Source organism: Bufo gargarizans, chromosome 9 (genome assembly GCF_014858855.1).
Source record: "Bufo gargarizans isolate SCDJY-AF-19 chromosome 9, ASM1485885v1, whole genome shotgun sequence".
Taxonomy (NCBI): domain Eukaryota; kingdom Metazoa; phylum Chordata; class Amphibia; order Anura; family Bufonidae; genus Bufo; species Bufo gargarizans.
This window is the reverse complement of record NC_058088.1, coordinates 102,889,058-102,907,619: the sequence shown is the minus strand read 5'-3', so window position 1 is coordinate 102,907,619 and position 18,562 is coordinate 102,889,058. Positions and strand designations below refer to the sequence as shown.

Genomic DNA, 18,562 nt, shown 5'->3' with positions numbered 1-18,562 from the left:
AGTGGATCCGGGCTCGACCTGTTAGCTCCGGCATCCCACCAGCTGCTGGGACGCCTGCTGCCTACCCTCCTCCAGATCACTGTTCTCCTGGATTGGAGTCAGAAGTCTGAAGAGGCGCATCCCTGCTGGTCTGGACATCGAGGGAGCAGCTGAGCAGATAAGTGTTGCCCAATCCCTCCCCCTCCCTCTGTGTCTATTTGTCTGTGGCTACCTGGGTGAGCTTGAAGAAGGATCCTGACACTTTCTTCATTTTGGCACTGGAGTACTGGCATCTCTTCCCCCTTAAACTGTGGGCTTCAGCGCTTCTCTCGTCGGGCCTTGGCTGCTGTGCTCCCTCAGCGCGGCAGGCCGCTCCTCCACGTGGTGTTTCGCGCGCGTGCGCTTATTTTCGCGCATATTTTCTCGCGTGCGCATATTTTCTCGCGTGCGCTTATTTCCGCGCATATTTTCGCGCGTGCGCTTATTTTCGCGCGCTTTTTTCGCGCCATAATGACGCGTTCGGGGAGGCGGAGCCTCGGCATGCCGCTCTGACTCTCCTTACACCGGAGACTCTGTTTGCTCATGGCCGTGCAGCTCCTCATCACTCTACTCCGTTTTGTGCCAGGCAAGCTGGTAGCTCAGTGGTACTGCTGCTGCTGCCCCATGTCCAGGCTTTCTGAGTTCAAAGCCCCTTTCAGCCTTCAAAAATTGTTTGTTTATATTATTCTAGATGGGGACACAGGTCGGCATGGCGCCTTCCTGGTCCCCCGTGGAATGCCCGCTGCCGTCCTTGGACGCTGCCTCCATTGCCCCCCAAAGAAGACAAGTGGATCCGGGTTCGACCTGCAGCTCCGGTATCCCACCAGCTACTGGGTCTCCTGCTGCCACCCTCCACCAGAACACTGCACTCCTGGACAAGGAGTCAGAAGCCTGATGAGGTGCATCCCTGCTGGTCCTGGAGTCGAGGGAGAAGTTCTGCAGGAGCAGATAAGTATTACCTGCATCCCTGCCTTACCCCCCTCCTCCACGTCCCTGGGGGCCTGCGGTCCCCGCTTGGGCATCTGCCATGTCCAGCGCGGCCGCTAAATTGGTCTTAGTCGCCAAGGCAACCATGTCCTTTAATCCTGTGGCGCTAACGACTCCATCTCTCTCAGTGGTCCCCACAGTGGGTGACTGACTACGAAGAGGCAGCGTGAGCGGCAGCATCCCACCTCGGATGTCTCCGTCTCTCCACCCCCCTCACCTCGCCGGTGGCGCTTGCGGACTGCTCTTCCCCCTCCCTAGGGAGAGTAATCCGAAGGAGAATTATCCGGCTCGGACGAGCCAGGTCCTTTTTGGACTATAGGGCATTTTCAAATCCTGTGACGCCAACCACCTCTCTAAGTGGTTTTCCACAGAAGACGCCCGACTACTAACAGGGAGCGTGAGCAGCAGCATCCCTCCTCGGATGGCTCTGGCTCCCCCCCCCCCCCCCCCCCTCGTCTAGAGGCGCGTTCGGGCGACTCTCCCCTCCCTTAGGGAGCGCAAGTCTGAAGGAGAATTTCCGGCTCTGATTAGGTCATGGAGCGGGACCCCTCGCCTCGGCTCTCCACCAGGGTGGCTGACTTAGTGGTGACTGTCCGAGCCACCTTTATTCTCCAAGGGGATTCTCCTCCTTCCACTGGTCAGGAGTTCCCCCTTTTTCCGTCCAGGCAGTCGGAGACTACCATGTTCCCGGTCCATGAGGGATTTTTCCGCGGTCATGTCCAGGGCCTGGGGTAGTCTTAATAAGGTTCTCGACCACCCAGCGCATGAATATACTTTCCTTTCCCTGCTGACGGCGAGGAGAGGTGTCTCCTCCCCCTAAGGTGGATCCTCCGGTGGCCGGATTAGCCAATTATGTGGCCCTTCCTGTCTTAGTCAGTTCCTCTTTCCAGGATGCTGTAGACAGACGCATAGACTCTCTTCCAGGTCCTTTTTTCGCTGGCAGCGCGTCCCTGTGACCTACCTTTCACTCAGCAGGGGTAGCCAGTGCTCTCTCGGTGTGGTTACAACACTACCACCAGGAACTGGCGGTACGAGATGCGGCTACTAACACACTGGAGTTGGTTCTCCAGATGTCTCAGGCTTCTAAGATTCTTTGCGAAGCTTCTAGGGACATTGTTTCCCTCTTTGCCCGCAGGTTGGCCATCTCTGTCACTCAGCGCGAAGAGATCTGATTGAAGGTGTGGGACGCTGACGCCTCCACCAAGCGTTCCCTTGCTAATCTCCCCTTTGGGGTTTCCAGACCTTATGGGGATCAGCTGGACGAGTTCATCTCTGCATGCCTTTTGCCGTTTCTCATCTGGTAGGCCGTCGCCTGCTTCCTCCGCCGGGGGTCTCAGGTCGCCCGCAAAGAGGCCTTCCTTTGCACCAGCCTTCCCGGCACTAGAGGGCCCAGTCAACCCACCCTGCTGCTCCTAGGCCTATCACATGTCCCGATTGCGGAATCCCACCATCGATTCCTGCGCTTCGCCATTATGGGTCGACACTGTCAGTTTGTCGCCCTTCCTTCGGGTTGGCGACCACCCTGCGGGTCCTTGCCACGGTCCTGGACCGCTCATGGCGCTTCTTCGTACCAGGGGCATTCCTTTGCTGCCCTATCGGGACGATATCCGGATAGAGGCCCCCCTCTCTACCGCAGACCACGGACAGCGTCCGGATCACTGTTCAGACCCTGGAACGGTTCGGCTGGCTGGTAACTTTCCCAAACTCCTGCCTCTTCCCGTCCCAGAGGCTCTCCTCCCGGAGGGTGATTTTGGACACCTCGGCTGCCAAAGTATTCTATCAGCCTTCAAGTCCTCCCAGGTCCAGGGGGCAGTGTCGCATCTGCTGCGCTCCCCGTGCCTCTCCATTCGGGAATACTTGCAGGTCCTGGGTCTTATGGTAGCCTCTTTCGAGGCCTTCCATATGCCAAATTTCACACTCGCCTGGCGCAACAGGAGATCCTTTACCTTTCAGCGGGTTCGGGCAGCTCTCCCTTGGTGGCTGTTCCCAAAGAACCTGAGGTCGGGGAGTTCCTTTCTCGCATTCTCCTGGACGATCGCCGCCACCGATGCCAGCATCCTGGGTTGGGGGGGGGCGTTTTCCAGTCTCGCACGGTTCAAGGAATTTGGTCGGCGGCAGAGTCTCGCCTTCCAATCAACTTTCTGGAACTGAGGGCGATTTTTTTCCGCTCTCTCTCTCCTATTGGACCTCTCTCCTTGCGGGCCTCCCAGTGCGGGTTCAAACGGGCAATGCCGCGGCCGTGGCCTATATCGACCATCAGGGCGGGACCCGCAGCCGGATGGTGATGCAGGAGGTGAAGAGAATTCTGACGTGGGCGGAGACGCACGTTCCGGTGTTGTCAGCAGTTTGCATTCCAGGAGTGGACAACTGGACAGCGGACTTTCTAAGCCACAACACGGTGGATCCAAGCGAGTGGTCTCTGCATCCAGAAGGGTTCGAAGAAATCTGCCACAGATGGGACCGTCCGGATGTGGACTTAATGGCGTCCGGGTTCAACAACAAGATCCCAGTGGTCCTGGCTCGCGCCCGAGATCCGGAGGCGTACGGATGGATGCGCAGGTGTCTCCGTGGCAGGACTTCAGCCTCCTCTGTTTTCCTCTCCTACCAAAGGGTCTACGCCAGTTCGAGGCGGAAGGGACTCCGACCGTTCTCATCACCCCAGAGTGGCCTCGCCGCGCGTGGTTTTTCGGACGTGGCTCGGTTGCTGGCGGACGCCCCATGGCCTCTTCCCGACGGACAGGACCTACTGTCTCAGGGGCCCGTTCTTCCACCGGAATTTGCGGTCTCTTCGTTTACCGGCGTGACTGTTGAAACCGCCATCCTGATAAAGATGGGGTTCTCGGATTCAGTGGTTAGGACCATGATCAGTCCGGGGAAGTCTTCTTCCTCCCGGATTTACTATCGTACCTGGATGGCCTTCCTATCCTTTTTTGAGGGTTCGGGGTTCCCTCCCCTTCGGTTTTCCATCTTGATGGTACTGTCTTTTCTTCAGTCTGGGCTTGTGCAGGGACTGTCGCTTAGTTCCCTGTAAGGTCAGGTTTCGGCGCGGGCCGTCAGAGGTCCCTTGCTCTTAAGGGTCTGGTGGTGACCTTTCTTCGGGGGTGGCGCATTCGGTTCCCCGTATGTTCCCCCTTTGTCTCCTTGGGATCTCAATTTGGTTCTGCGCGCTCTGCAGTCGGCCCACTTCGAGCCTTTGAGGAGGGTCTCTCTGACTGTTCTCATCTGGACTTCCTTGTGACCATAGCTTCTGATACAGCTACATAGCGTAGTGATTAAAGTTCTGGGCTATTATGCAGTGGCTGTGAGTTCACGTCCCATCACGAGCTTTTAAGTCAGACTGGTGTCGAAGCTGGCCGCTCTTTCCTGTCAGGAGCCTTTCTGGTTTTCCACCAGGATTAAGTTGTGCTCCGTCCAGTCCCCTTCTTTTTGCCCAGGGTGGTCTCTCCCTTCCGCCTTGATGAGGATCTTGTCCTGCCTTCCTTTTGTCCTTCTCCGGCTAACCCCAAGGAACGCACTCTGCATTCCCTGGATGTTGTACGGGTCCTGAAGGTGTCTCGCGGCTACTGCTTCCGTCCGCCGTTCTTGGCGCTCTGGATCTGCTTGGCTATTTCCGCGGCTTGTCACACTTGTGGTGGAGTTCCCCCGGCTAGAATTGCCGCTCACTCCATTGGGGCGGAGGGGGCTTCCTGGGCAAGACGCAGTCGTGCCTCTGCGTCTCAGCTGTGTACGGCGGCCACCTGGTCGTCCTTGCATACCTTTGCAAATTTTTGTCAGTTGCATTCACTGGCTTCGGCTGATGCGGCTTTGGCCGCAGGGTTTTGCAGGCTGTGGTTCCTGTTTGACCGTTGGGGCGTTCCTCCTGGCGGTGCTGATATTTTTTCCCACCCCATGGACTGCTTTTGGACGTCCCATGGTCTGTGTCCCCCAATGGAAAAAAGCACGAGAAAAGGAGATTTTTGTGAAACTCACCTGTAAAATCTTTTTCTCGTCTTTTCCATTGGGGGACACAGCTCCCACCCATTATTCCTGTTGCAGGAGGGGTCTTTAGTTCAGTTTTTCTGTTTCTGGTTGGACCTTATGGCTTGGTCCGATGGTTTCCATGATTTTTTCTTGCGCCTTCTCCTACTGCTTGTGCAACGCCTGAGTTCCTCCTGGTGGAGTCTGGGGGTATAGCCCGAGGAGGAGGAGCTCTTTCATTTGCATAGTGTCCCTCCTACTAATACCTCTAAGCTATACCCATGGTCTGTGTCCCCCAATGGAAAAGACGAGAAAAAGATTTTACAGGTGAGTTTCACAAAAATCTCCTTTTTCATAACAGCGTCTAATATACCTCCTACCTGGTCCTCTGGTGGTCCCTTTTGTTAGGATCGACCACCAGAGGACTCAGGTAGGTCAGTACAGTCGCACCAAACACCACACTACACTACACCCCCCCCCCCCCCCCCCCCCCCACCCATGATCACCCCATATAAACTCCCTGATCACCCCCCTGTCATTGATCACCGCCCTGTCATTGATCACCCCCCTGTCAGGCTCCGTTCAGACGTCCGTATGATTTTTACGGATCCACGGATACATGGATCGGATCCGCAAAAAGCATACGGACGTCTGAATGGAGCCTTACAGGGGGGTGATCAATGACAGGCGGGTGATCACCCATATACACGCCCTGATCACCCCCCTGTCATTGATCACCCCCCTGTAAGGCTCCATTCAGACGTCCGCATACGTTCTGTGGATCCGATCCATGGATCCGTAAAAAATCATGCGGATGTCTGAATGGAGCCTTACAGGGGGGGTGATCAGTGACAGGGGGGTGATCACCCTGATTACCCTGATCACCCCCTGTCATTGATAACCCCCCTGTAAGGCTCCATTCAGACGTCCGCATGCGTTTTGTGGATCCGATCCATGTATCCATGGATCCGTAAAAAATCATGCGGATGTCTGAATGGAGCCTTACAGGGGGGGTGATCAATGACAGGGGGGTGATCAGGGAGTCTATATGGGTGATCACCCCCCTGTCATTGATCACCCCCCCCTGGTAAGGCTCCATTCAGACATTTTTTTTGGCACAAGTTAGCGGAAATTTTTTGTTTGTTTTTTCTTACAAAGTCTCATATTCTACTAACTTGTGTCAAAAAATAAAATCTCACATGGACGCACCATACCCCTCACGGAATCCAAATGCGTAAACATTTTTAGACATTTATATTCCAGACTTCTTCTCACGCTTTAGGGCCCCTAAAAAGCCAGGGCAGTATAAATACCCCACATGTGACCCCATTTCGGAAAGAAGACACCCCAAGGTATTCCGTGAGGGGCATATTGAGTCCATGAAAGATTGAAATTTTTGTCCTAAGTTAGCGGAAAGTGAGACTTTGTGAGAGAAAAAAAAATAAAAAATCAATATCCGCTTACTTATGCAAAAAAAAAAAAAATTCTAGGAACTCGCCAGGCCCCTCATTGAATACCTTGGGGTGTCTTCTTTCCAAAGTGGGGTCACATGTGGGGTATTTATACTGCCCTGGCTTTTTAGGGGCCCGAAAGTGTGAGAAGAAGTCTGGGATCCAAATGTCTAAAAATGCCCTCCTAAAAGGAATTTGGGCCCCTTTGCGCATCTAGGCTGCAAAAAAGTGTCACACATCTGGTATCGCCGTACTCAGGAGAAGTTGGGCAATGTGTTTTGGGGTGTCATTTTACATATACCCATGCTGGGTGAGAAAAATATCTTGGTCAAATGCCAACTTTGTATAAAAAAATGGGAAAAGTTGTCTTTTGCCAAGATATTTTTCTCACCCAGCATGGGTATATGTAAAATGACACCCCAAAACACATTGCCCAACTTCTCCTGAGTACGGCGATACCACATGTCACACTTTTTTGCTGCCAAGGTGGGCAAAGGGGCGCATATTCCAAAGTGCACCTTTTGGATTTCACCGGTCATTTTTTACACATTTTGATTGCAAAGTTCTTCTCACACATTTGGGCCCCTAAATTGCCAGGGCAGTATAACTACCCCACAAGTGACCCCATTTTGGAAAGAAGACACCCCAAGGTATTCCGTGAGGGGCATGGCGAGTTCCTAGAATTTTTTATTTTTTGTCGCAAGTTAGTGGAATATGAGACTTTGTAAGAAAAAATAAAAAAAATAAAATCATCATCATTTTCCGCTAACTTGTGACAAAAAATAAAAGTTCTATGAACTCACTATGCCCATCAGCGAATACCTTAGGGTGTCTACTTTCCGAAATGGGGTCATTTGTGGGGGTTTTCTACTGTTTGGGCATTGTAGAACCTCAGGAAACATGACAGGTGCTCAGAAAGTCAGAGCTGTTTCAAAAAGCGGAAATTCACATTTTTGTACCATAGTTTGTAAATGCTATAACTTTTACCCAAACCATTTTTTTTTTTTGCCCAAACATTTTTTTTTTTATCAAAGACATGTAGAACAATAAATTTGGCGAAAAATTTATATATGGATGTCGTTTTTTTTGCAAAATTTTACAGCTGAAAGTGAAAAATTTCATTTTTTTGCAAAAAAATCGTTACATTTTGATTAATAACAAAAAAAGTAAAAATGCCAGCAGCAATGAAATACCACCAAATGAAAGCTCTATTAGTGAGAAGAAAAGGAGGTAAAATTCATTTGGGTGGTAAGTTGCATGACCGAGCGATAAACGGTGAAAGTAGTGTAGTGCCGAAGTGTAAAAAGTGCTCTGGTCATGAAGGGGGTTTCACCTAGCGGGGCTGAAGTGGTTAATAAGCACCTACTCAATAAATATACAGATACTTACATATGACACGTATATAAATATCTGTATATATGTCATATATGTATTTGAGATAGAGAGAGATATATATATATATATATATATATATATATATATATATATATATATATATATATATATATATATATATATATAATTTGTGTATGCGATATACAGTACAGACCAAAAGTTTGGACACATCTTCTCATTCAAAGAGTTTTCTTTATTTTCATGACTATGAAAATTGTAGATTCACACTGAAGGCATCAAAACTATAAATTAACACATGTGGAATTGTATACATAACAAAAAAGTGAAACAACAGAAAATTTGACATATTCTAGGTTCTGCAAAGTAGCCACCTTTTGCTTTGATTACTGCTTTGCACACTCTTGGCATTCTCTTGATGAGCTTCAAGAGGTAGTCACCTGAAATGGTCTTCCAACAGTCTTGAAGGAGTTCCCAGAAATGCTTAGCACTTGTTGGCCCTTTTGCCTTCACTCTGCGGTCCAGCTCACCCCAAACAATCTCGATTGGGTTCAGGTCCGGTGACTGTGGAGGCCAGGTCATCTGGCGCAGCACCCCATCACTCTCCTTCATGGTCAAATAGCCCTTACACAGCCTGGAGGTGTGTTTGGGGTGATTGTCTTGTTGAAAAATAAATGATGGTCCAACTAAACGCAAACCGGATGGAATAGCATGTGCTGCAAGATGCTGTGGTAACTATGCTGGTTCAGTATGCCTTCAATTCTGAATAAATCCCCAACAGTGTCATCAGCAAAGCACCCCCACACCATCACACCTCCTCCTCCATGCTTCACGGTGGGAACCAGGCATGTAGAGTCCATTCATTCACCTTTTCTGCGTCGCACAAAGACATGGTTGGAACCAAAGATCTCAAATTTGGACTCATCAGACCAAAGCACAGATTTCCACTGGTCTAATGTCCATTCCTTGTGTTCTTTAGCCCAAACAAGTCTCTTCTGCTTGTTGCCTGTCCTTAGCAGTGGTTTCCTAGCAGATATTCTACCATGAAGGCCTGATTCACACAGTCTCCTCTTAACAGTTGTTCTAGAGATGTGTCTGCTGCTAGAACTCTGTGTGGCATTGACCTGGTCTCTAATCTGAGCTGCTGTTAACCTGCGATTTCTGAGGCTGGTGACTCGGATGAACTTATCCTCCGCAGCAGAGGTGACTCTTGGTCTTCCTTTCCTGGGGCGGTCCGCATGTGAGACAGTTTCTTTGTAGTGCTTGATGGTTTTTGTGACTGCACTTGGGGACACTTTCAAAGTATTCCCAATTTTTTGGACTGACTGACCTTCATTTCTTAAAGTAATGATGGCCACTCGTTTTTCTTTACTTAGCTGCTTTTTTCTTGCCATAATACAAATTCTAACAGTCCTGATAGTAGGACTATCAGCTGTGTATCCACCTGACTTCTCCAACGCAACTGATGGTCCCAACCCCATTTATAAGGCAAGAAATCCCACTTATTAAACCTGACAGGGCACACCTGTGAAGTGAAAACCATTTCAAGTGACTACCCCTTGAAGCTCATCAAGAGAATGCCAAGAGTGTGCAAAGCAGTAATCAAAGCAAAAGGTGGCTACTTTGAAGATCCTAGAATATTACATATTTTCAGTTGTTTCACACTTTTTTGTTATGTATATAATTCCACATGTGTTAATTCATAGTTTTGATGCCTTCAGTGTAAATCTACAATTTTCATAGTTATGAAAATAAAGAAAACTCTTTGAATGAGAATATATTCATATTCTCTATATCTCAGATATATATATACAGATATTTATATACGTGTCATATATAAGTATCTGTATATTTGAGTAGGTGCCTTGATGACGTCATCTGCGCAGGCGCATTGAGGATGGAGCGGCCGAGCGAGCGTCCGCCTCTCAGTGCGCCTGCGCCGACTGAATACCGTTACGGCGCAGGCGCGAGATCTTGATAGCAGACAGGGCAAGCCAGAGGACGATCCCGTTCACTGGCCCTGTCAATCAACATGAGGAGGGGGCGTCTTTAGGATTGGAGGATGCGGCTGCTACCAGCAAGTAGCCGCCCTACTTGCTGGTAGCAAGGTAATTTGCATATTTTAAAAGTACGTTTTTAACACAATCTACTGAACCAAAATTATTAGATTATGTAGGCATAAACTGTTTAGTGGGGTGCAGGGCTCCAGATGGTGACCAAAATGGTCGCCAATGCGACTTAGATTTCACAAATCGCGACTTTTTAGTCATGTCGCCATTTGCGACTAGACCCTCCGCGGCAGCTCTGTAGTAGAACAGCGGCGGGCACAGGAGCTGATAGTTCTCTGCCCCGCCGCCGCCGATGTTCTCCTCAGTCTGAGTCGGCTCCGTCACAGCACAAAACAGCAGAGACGCTGGCAGCAGGGAGGGGAGGGGCTGGGGAGGAGTGTAATCTGATCCTAGAGTGGAAGCTGCTTCTGCCAGCTCCTCCCCTCCCCGCCCACCAACCAATCAGAGCTGAGGCAAGCCAAGCACTAGCAGCTCTGAGTCACTGACTGGTACAGGGAGAAGGAATCAAATGAGTCACAGGTGAAAAGAACTAAAGATCCGACTTAGTTAGAGACTGCGCCACCAATGTTTATTATATTGAGGGGGCACACTGCACCACCAATGTTTCTTATATGGGGGGGGGGGGGGGGGGGGTGCACACTGCGCCACAAATGTTATTATATTGAGGGGGGGGCACACCAACTGGGGTGTTGGGGGGGGGGGGCGGGGTGCGCGCACTGCGCCACCAATGTTTATTATATGGGGGGGGGGGGGTGCGCACTGCGCCACCAATGTTTATTATATTGACCTTCTACTATGCATTCTGTATTAAAGAATGCTATTATTTTCCCTTAGAACCATATTATAAGGGAAAATAATACAGGGAATAGACTTTCATCTTAGCAACCATGAGTGAAAATCGCACCGCATCCTCACTTGCTTGCGGATGCTTGCGATTTTCACGCAGCCCCATTAGCTTCTATGGGGCCTGCGTTGCGTGAAAAACACACAACATAGAACATGCTGCGATTTTCACGCAACGCACAAGTGATGTGTGAAAATCACCCCTCATGTGCACAGCCCTATAGAAGTGAATGGGTCCGGATTTAGTGCGGGTGCATTCCGGTATTTTGAATGCCAGATCCGGCACTAATACATTCCTATGGGAAAAAATGCTGGATCCGGCATTCAGGCAAATCTTCATTTTTTTTTTTCGCCGGAGATAAAACCGTAACATGCTGTGGTTTTCTCTTTTGCCTGATCAATTAAACTGACTGAACTGAAGACGTCCTGATGCATCCTGAGCGGATCGCTCTCCATTCAGAATGCAGGGGGATATGCCTGATCAGTTCTTTTCCGGTATAGAGCCCCTGTGACGGAACTCGGTGCCGGAAAAGAAAAACGCTAGTGTGAAAGTACCCTAAAATATTTTAAATCCCCCCCCCTTTCCCAATTTTACATATAAAATATATAAACAATAAATAAATAAACATATTACACAGCGCTGTCCAAACTATTAAATTATTAAAAAATATCTCCTATGCGGTGAGCATTCGCCATTTTTTTAGTCACCTTGTCACCCCAAAAAATAGGATAGGACTGTTCTATTATGGGCTGAATGTTTCATAAAATGCGAAATGCACGCAAATTTCTTTGGTGTTTTTATTTTTTTTTATTTTTTGCGTGGTATTGAGTATTGCAATACTTTTTTATGGTGACGAAAGCGAATCAAAATTTTGGTATCAAAACAACCCTATGCCCATCTGATTGGAGTAGCGTTGTCACGATACCAAAACTTTGATTTGATTTGGCTCCTAAATTTTTCAGTTCAGGAGCCAATGGCTACTAGGTATTTTTTTTTGTCTGGAGCACTGGGGTTACAGAAGCCCTTTAAGTGTGGGCACTACTGATGTACGTATGCTTGAAAGCTAAAATATATAACGGAAACAGTACTTGAAGAGCAGTGCTGACTTTCTAATTTGGAATTATTAGTATTGAGAATGACATTTGCCGCCAGATGCTCTTAAAGGGGTTGTCTGGGATTTACATATTGATAGGACATCAATATCTGATCGGTGGGGGTCCGACTCCCTGAGTGCTTAGGACTCCTCCTAGGCCATGTAACTTCACGTTCAGCGGTCACATGGCCCAGGTGCAACTCTGCCCCATTGAGGATAGGTCATCAATTTGTAAATCCTGGAGAACCTCTTTAAGCTGTTATGAATGTATGTGGGGATGGCAACCTGGATTACTCTTAAATAAGATGGTTGTTCTCACTTCATTTCAGAGTTTCATTGCAGCGCGGATGCCTCAACGACCCAAGCTCCAGTTACTCCTAATATAACTACACCTAACACGCCATCAACCACCCCAACACCAACCACAAAACCTGTGGATAATCCCACCATCGGCAACTATACGGTTTTAAATGGGACAGAGACATGTCTCCTGGCTTCCATGGGTCTGCAGCTTAATGCCACTCTGCTTGTTGATGGAAAGGTAAGAATATTGCTCACTAGTTTGAAGAGTTGCGTCGTCTTGTCACTGGCCAAGTGTTCAGTTTGGAACCAATGTAAGCCTCCGGGACTTTCTATAATGTCTTCAGTTGATTACTACTATTCTTCATCTACTCTTTCATGTAGCTGCTGAGTCAGACCCTATATAGGCTTTTTACTGCCCAGATAGGTGTGTGTTTTTTTTTTTGTTTTTTTCCCTTCTGGAGGAGAGATTAAAGGAGTTATCCCAGATTTATTATAATTATGCAGGGGCAGTATCAAATGAGAAAATAAACAAAAAACCTTTTAAAGGATAACTGTCATGTTTTATTTTTTATTTTTGCTTAAGTGTAGGGCAAGTGATAAGTAACCATTTTGCAATAGACTTTATTTAGCCAAAATGTTTATTTTTGGTAGAAAACTGGGGCTGAAATGGTCCTTAGCAGCACTCTTCAAATGAGAACATTGCTAAGGGCCATCCGTCTCCTACTAGAAAAGGGGAGATGGGCTGTGCAGACACGGCTTCCGCCTCCCGTGCTTCCCTGGGAGAGAGTAGGCTGGGCACAGGAGTCTTAGGAGTTAAAATTACATTTATGTTCCCCTTTTCTATGCAATCTAATGCTCCGTTACATTCACTGACCTGCGATCCCTGTGATAATTCATGTAGCAGCCGGCTCACTGTGCAGTGCTTCTACTTCCAGCGGCTGCTTCATGAATTATCGCAGGTCAGTGAATGTAACGGAGCATTAGATTACATTTATATTCCCCCTTTCTATGCAATTTTAACTCCTAAGACTCCTGTGCCCAGCCTTCTGTCTCCCAGGGAAGCACAGTGTCTGCACAGCCCACCTCCTCTTTTCTAATAGGAGACGGATGGCCCTTAGCAATACTAGGCACACACTGGGCTTAACACCCTATATAACTATTGCCTGGTGTGTTCCTTTAAGACATTCTGACTAAATTACTCTTTTTCACAGACTGATTTTTGTGTTTCGGTCTCTCTAGACTGTCTGGACCCCACTTAATATTGATCCTAAAAATACCAATAGTTCTGGAAGCTGTGGCAACGACAGTGCTCTTCTGAGGCTCAACGACAATGGCACTATTGTGGAATTTCTTTTCTTGGTTGTAAGTATTTGAGCGATATTTCCCTTGCTTTATGAAGAGGCGATTCTTTATTTCGACATGAAAGTACCTGATTTTGTATTTTCCAGTCTACTTTATACACAGTCGAGTCACATTATTATGACCACCAGCTAATATGCAGCATAACCGCCATGTGCAGCATGGACAGCAGCTGGGAGTGACTCAATAAGGTCCTGGTAGGTTGTCACTGGTATCAGGAGCCATGCTGACTGCCGTGCATCCCACAGCTGCTGGAGGGTGCGTGGAGGAGGATCCATAGAGTGAACATGACTAACAAGGTGGTCCCACAGATGCTTAATTGGGTTAAAGTCTGAGGAATCGGGGGGCCAGGGTAGTACTTGAAAGGCTTGGTCATGCTTTTCCAGCCAATGTTGGACACTTCCTGTACGTGATCTACAAGGATACCCAAATTAGTAGAGTGCCTTCCACATGGATGATTGTGCCCAGAGTATGCCACAAACCATAACGCTGCCACTACCAGCTTGTGTTATTCCAGCAATGGCACAGTGTGATCACTGATTTTTCATGCCTGACACACTAACAACCGTCCATTCTTTGAAGCATAAAATGTGACTTGTCAGAGAAGGCAACCCTTTGCCAATCAGTGGAGGTCCAATTCTGACACTGCTGCAAAAAACTGAAGCTTTTTAACCAATGCAACCTTGTTAGAGCTGCGGTGACCAACTGTTTGCTTCGGAGCCCTATATGCAGTAGGGTTCGTGAAGTATCTTGGACACAAACGGTAGCCCCCTGATTCATTTTCATGGTAAGCTGCTCTACTGTAGCCTGTCGGTCCTGTCTCACGCACCTTCTTAAGCGATGTTCACCTCTTTCAATGTCGCTTATTCACAATGGTTTGTCCACTTACCATACACTGTCTCCACAGCATCACGAGAACAGTTCCTGACTGCAGTTTCAGTAAGGCCTCATGCACACGACCGTTTTTTTTTTTTTTAAGGTCCGCAAAAACGGGGTCCGTAGGTCCATGATCGTGACCGTTTTTTCGTCCGTGGGTCTTCCTTGTTTTTTGGAGGATCCACGGACATGAAAAATGAAAAAAAAAAGTAAGTCAAGTTTGCCATTGAAATGATAGGAAAAAACTGACACGGATCACGGATGCGGATGACAATCTTGTGTGCATCCGTGATTTTTCACGGACCCATTGACTTGAATGGGTCCGTGAACCGTTGGCCGTGAAAAAAATAGGACAGGTCATATTTTCTCGCCCATTTTCCTTGGGGGACACAGACCTTGGGTATAGCTCAGCTCCCTAGGAGGCGTGACACTAAGTAAAACTGTTAAGCCCCTCCTCCATCAGCTATACCCTCAGCCTGGAGATAGAGGCTACCAGTTTTAGCTTAGTGTCCAAGGAGGCAAGACACTCCCTGCTACTGCAGGGCTGTTTTCTCCTTGTTATTTTTACTTTTTCTTCTAATTTTGTTATTTTATTTTTTCCTAGGGATACCAGAGACGCATTAGACCTCTCTGCTCTCCCGGGGTTGAGCTGCGCCAGTGCCAACTTATCTGCACTGCTGCCTCCCCCACAGAAGCAATAGGAGGATCTGGGCAGCAATGGCTCCCCTACATCCCGCCAGCTAGGGGGTCGCCCGCACGCCAAGCCCCTCTTCCAGCTTCCTGCCACTGCGGTGCCAGTGGCTGAAGGGGCGACCCTGCTGGAAAGGACTGAGGGTGAAGACGTCGGACGGTGAGATGGCTATTCCAGCCCATACCCCGTCCCTATCTGCAGCATCTACCCCTCTGGGTAAGGGGGGCACCCGTGGTCGCTCATTCTGAGCGCTCATCTGCAGGACAATGCAGCACAGCAGCATCCTCAGCACCCCCACGCCGTTCCCCCCCACGCTGCTATCTTTCTCCCCTCCCCCTCATTCGGGGCTGACTCCATTTTTCTCTTCTCTCTCTCCCCGCCGAGAACGGGGGGCGGGGCTTAGCGGTCCCGGCAGGGGGCGGGGCTTACCCGCGCGTCATTTTGGGGGCGGAGCTACGTTCTCCTTCACAGGAGACATTTCAAGCGCTGGAGGGGGCGGAGCTTGTTCCCCGCGCTTTCTGCTGAGGTTTCCCGCGCTTCCTCACTCCTGACAGGAAGCTGGGACACGGTGGGGGACTCTAACCTCCTGTGTACATCGCTCGGCTTCTGTGGGCGCTCTCTGCTGCTCACTGCTGTTCACTGCTTCTCTGCTGCTGCTGATCTGGGCCATCTCCTGACGTTCTTCTGAGGCACTGGTAGGACAGTTAACCCTCTCCTAACCCTCCTGGTCATAGCTGCTATAACCCTTTGTGGTCTCTATATTAGAGTACAACCACACTTCAGCATGTCAGATCCCACAGGTGCCCCCAAACCCTGGTACCATGCCTGTACCGCCTGTAAGGAACTTTTTCCGCGTGGGCAATCTGAGCCGCATTGCCTTGCATGTCAGGCCCCGGTGCAGGGCCCACTTCCCGCTGCGCCCCCCGGTGCCTCTGAACCCCCTGACTGGGCTAGGTCTCTGTCTCAGGCGGTGGAAAGCCTTACACACGTAGTGGGCCGTCTTGTGGATAGACCGCCTCTCCCGCAGGCTGCCACAATCCCTGTCGCACCCGCTGGGACTACCGTTTCTGCCGCCCCCACTGGTTCCCTGCCTCCCAGCGAATCTTCCAGGGCCCGGCATACTCAGAAACGTTCAAGGGTTGAGCGCACATCTTCTCCAGATGCTTCGCTCTCTCCGCCATGCGTGCGAGCTCAGTCAAGTCTATCCTCTCAAAGGGATACGCTTTCTGAGGGAGAACTGGCGGATTCGGACGTGGACATGGACTCAGAGCTTCCATCCAAATTGGCGTCCGCGGTGGGGCATCTTGTCACTAGCATCCGTGATACCTTTCAGCTACACGATGACCCCCCCAGCTCTGAACAGGCCGGCGTGTCCTTTCTCCGCCCCAAACAGGGGCCGCCTTCTCCTATTCAGGAACGTATGGCGGGCCCACATCTCAGACGCATGGGCGCTCGAGATTGTATCTTGCGGATACAAAATCGAATTTGCGTCCATTCCGCCGGACCGTTTCTTCCGATCCCGTCCTCCGCGAGATCCCGTACGAGTGGCCGCCTTCTTCGCGGCCATTCACTCTCTAATGGACAAGGGTGTCGTCGCCCCCGTGCCTCCGACGGAAAGGTTCAGGGGGTTCTACTCGAACCTCTTTGTGGTTCCCAAGAAGGAAGGCTCAGTGCGTCCGATCTTGGACCTAAAACGCCTGAACCGTTTTCTCCGACTGCAGAGATTCCGGATGGAGTCTCTCAGGTCCGCAGTGGCCTCCCTGGAAAGAGGGGATTTCATGGCCTCAATCGACATTCAGGATGCATACCTCCACGTTCCGGTTGCTCCATGTCATCACCGCTTCCTGCGCTTCGCGGTGGGGGACGATCACTTCCAATTCGTCGCCCTTCCCTTTGGTCTGGCGACGGCTCCTCGAGTGTTCACCAAGGTCCTGGCCCCTGTCTTGGCCCTTCTACGTTCAAGAAGTGTTTTTCTTCTCCCATACTTGGACGACATCCTGGTCAAGGCACCCTCCTTCTCTCAGACATCCCGCAGTGTGGAACTCACTCTGGAGACCCTGACGCGGTTCGGTTGGATTATCAACCACCCCAAATCTTCCCTTACCCCCTCCAGACGGCTGATCTTCCTGGGGATGCTCCTGGATACAGAGTTGGCGGAGGTCCGCCTTCCGTCGGACAAGCGTCTGGCCCTTCGCGGGTCGGTTCGCAGTCTCCTCCGTCATCACCGCCCTTCCCTCAGATCCAGCATGCGGTTGTTAGGAAAGATGGTTGCCTGTTTCGAAGCGGTGCCGTTCGCACAATTCCGATCCCGCACCTTTCAGAGGGCAATTCTGTCGGCCTGGGACAAATCACCGAGGAGTCTGGACAGGACCTTTCTTCTGCCTCCCCTGGCTCGGGCTTCCCTCGGCTGGTGGTTGCATATCCCTCTAAGGGGGAAGTCCTTCCTTCCACTGAACTGGCTGGTGATTACCACAGATGCCAGCTTACAGGGGTGGGGGGGGTTTTCCCTCCCCGGTCCGTCCAGGGCGTTTGGTCTCTATCGGAGTCCAGACTTCCAATCAATATTCTGGAACTGAGGGCGATTCTTCTGTCCCTCAGACACTGGACCCATCTGCTGAGGGGCCACCCTGTTCGGATCCAATCGGACAATGCCACGGCTGTGGCATACATAAACCATCAGGGAGGCACTCGCAGCGATGCAAGAGGTGACCCTCATTCTCCTCTGGGCGGAGACGCACGTGCCGGCCTTATCTGCGATTTACATCCCGGGGGTGGACAACTGGGCGGCGGATTTCCTCAGCCGGTCCACCATCGACCCGGGAGAATGGTCCCTGCACCCAGAGGTGTTCGAAGCCCTTTGTCTTCGCTGGGGTCGCCCCGACGTGGACCTCATGGCCTCCAAATTCAACCACAAGGTCCCCCTATACCTGGCCAGGGCACGGGACCCAAAGGCATACGGCGCCGACGCGCTCGTCCTTCCGTGGCGCGAATTCTCCCTTCTGTACGTCTTTCCTCCTTTTCCCCTCCTGCCACGGGTTCTTCGGAGGATCGCGGCAGAGGGCGTCCCCGCGATTCTAATCGCCCCGGATTGGCCCCGCCGGTCTTGGTACGCCGACCTAATGTTGCTGTTGGCAGACGCACCGTGGCCACTGCCCTCCAGGGAAGACCTTCTCTCTCAGGGACCGATCTTCCACGAGCATTTAGGCTCGCTACGTTTGACGGCGTGGCTATTGAGACCGCCGTCTTAACGCGACGGGGTTTCTCCGCGGACGTAGTCCGCACCATGATCCGGGCTCGTAAGCCCGTATCCTCTAGGATCTACTATCGGGTTTGGAGGTCCTATCTGGGGTTCTGTGAGTCCCGGAGCATCCCACCTCTCCGGTTTTCTCTTCCCACAATCCTGTCCTTCCTCCAGTCGGGTCTGGACCTGGGGCTGTGCCTCAGTTCTCTGAAGGGTCAGATTTCGGCGCTGTCTATTCTTCTCCAGCGTCCCCTGGCCCCTCTAGGGCCAATTAAGACCTTCTTACAAGGGGTGGCTCACTCTGTTCCGCCGTACCGCCC

The 18,562-nt window shown here is 50.5% G+C and overlaps 1 protein-coding gene across 3 annotated transcripts in view; it reads left to right on the top strand.

Moving 5' to 3' along the window:
• Nucleotides 1-18,562, top strand: part of LAMP2 (lysosomal associated membrane protein 2) — a 65,566-nt gene that overhangs the window by 20,564 nt on the left and 26,440 nt on the right. For all 3 annotated transcript variants that reach the window (XM_044305383.1, XM_044305385.1, XM_044305384.1), the window contains exons 5-6: nucleotides 12,102-12,313; nucleotides 13,315-13,437. In XM_044305383.1, coding sequence (XP_044161318.1) covers nucleotides 12,102-12,313; nucleotides 13,315-13,437 — 335 coding nt within the window. The remainder of the gene's footprint in view (nucleotides 1-12,101; nucleotides 12,314-13,314; nucleotides 13,438-18,562) is intronic.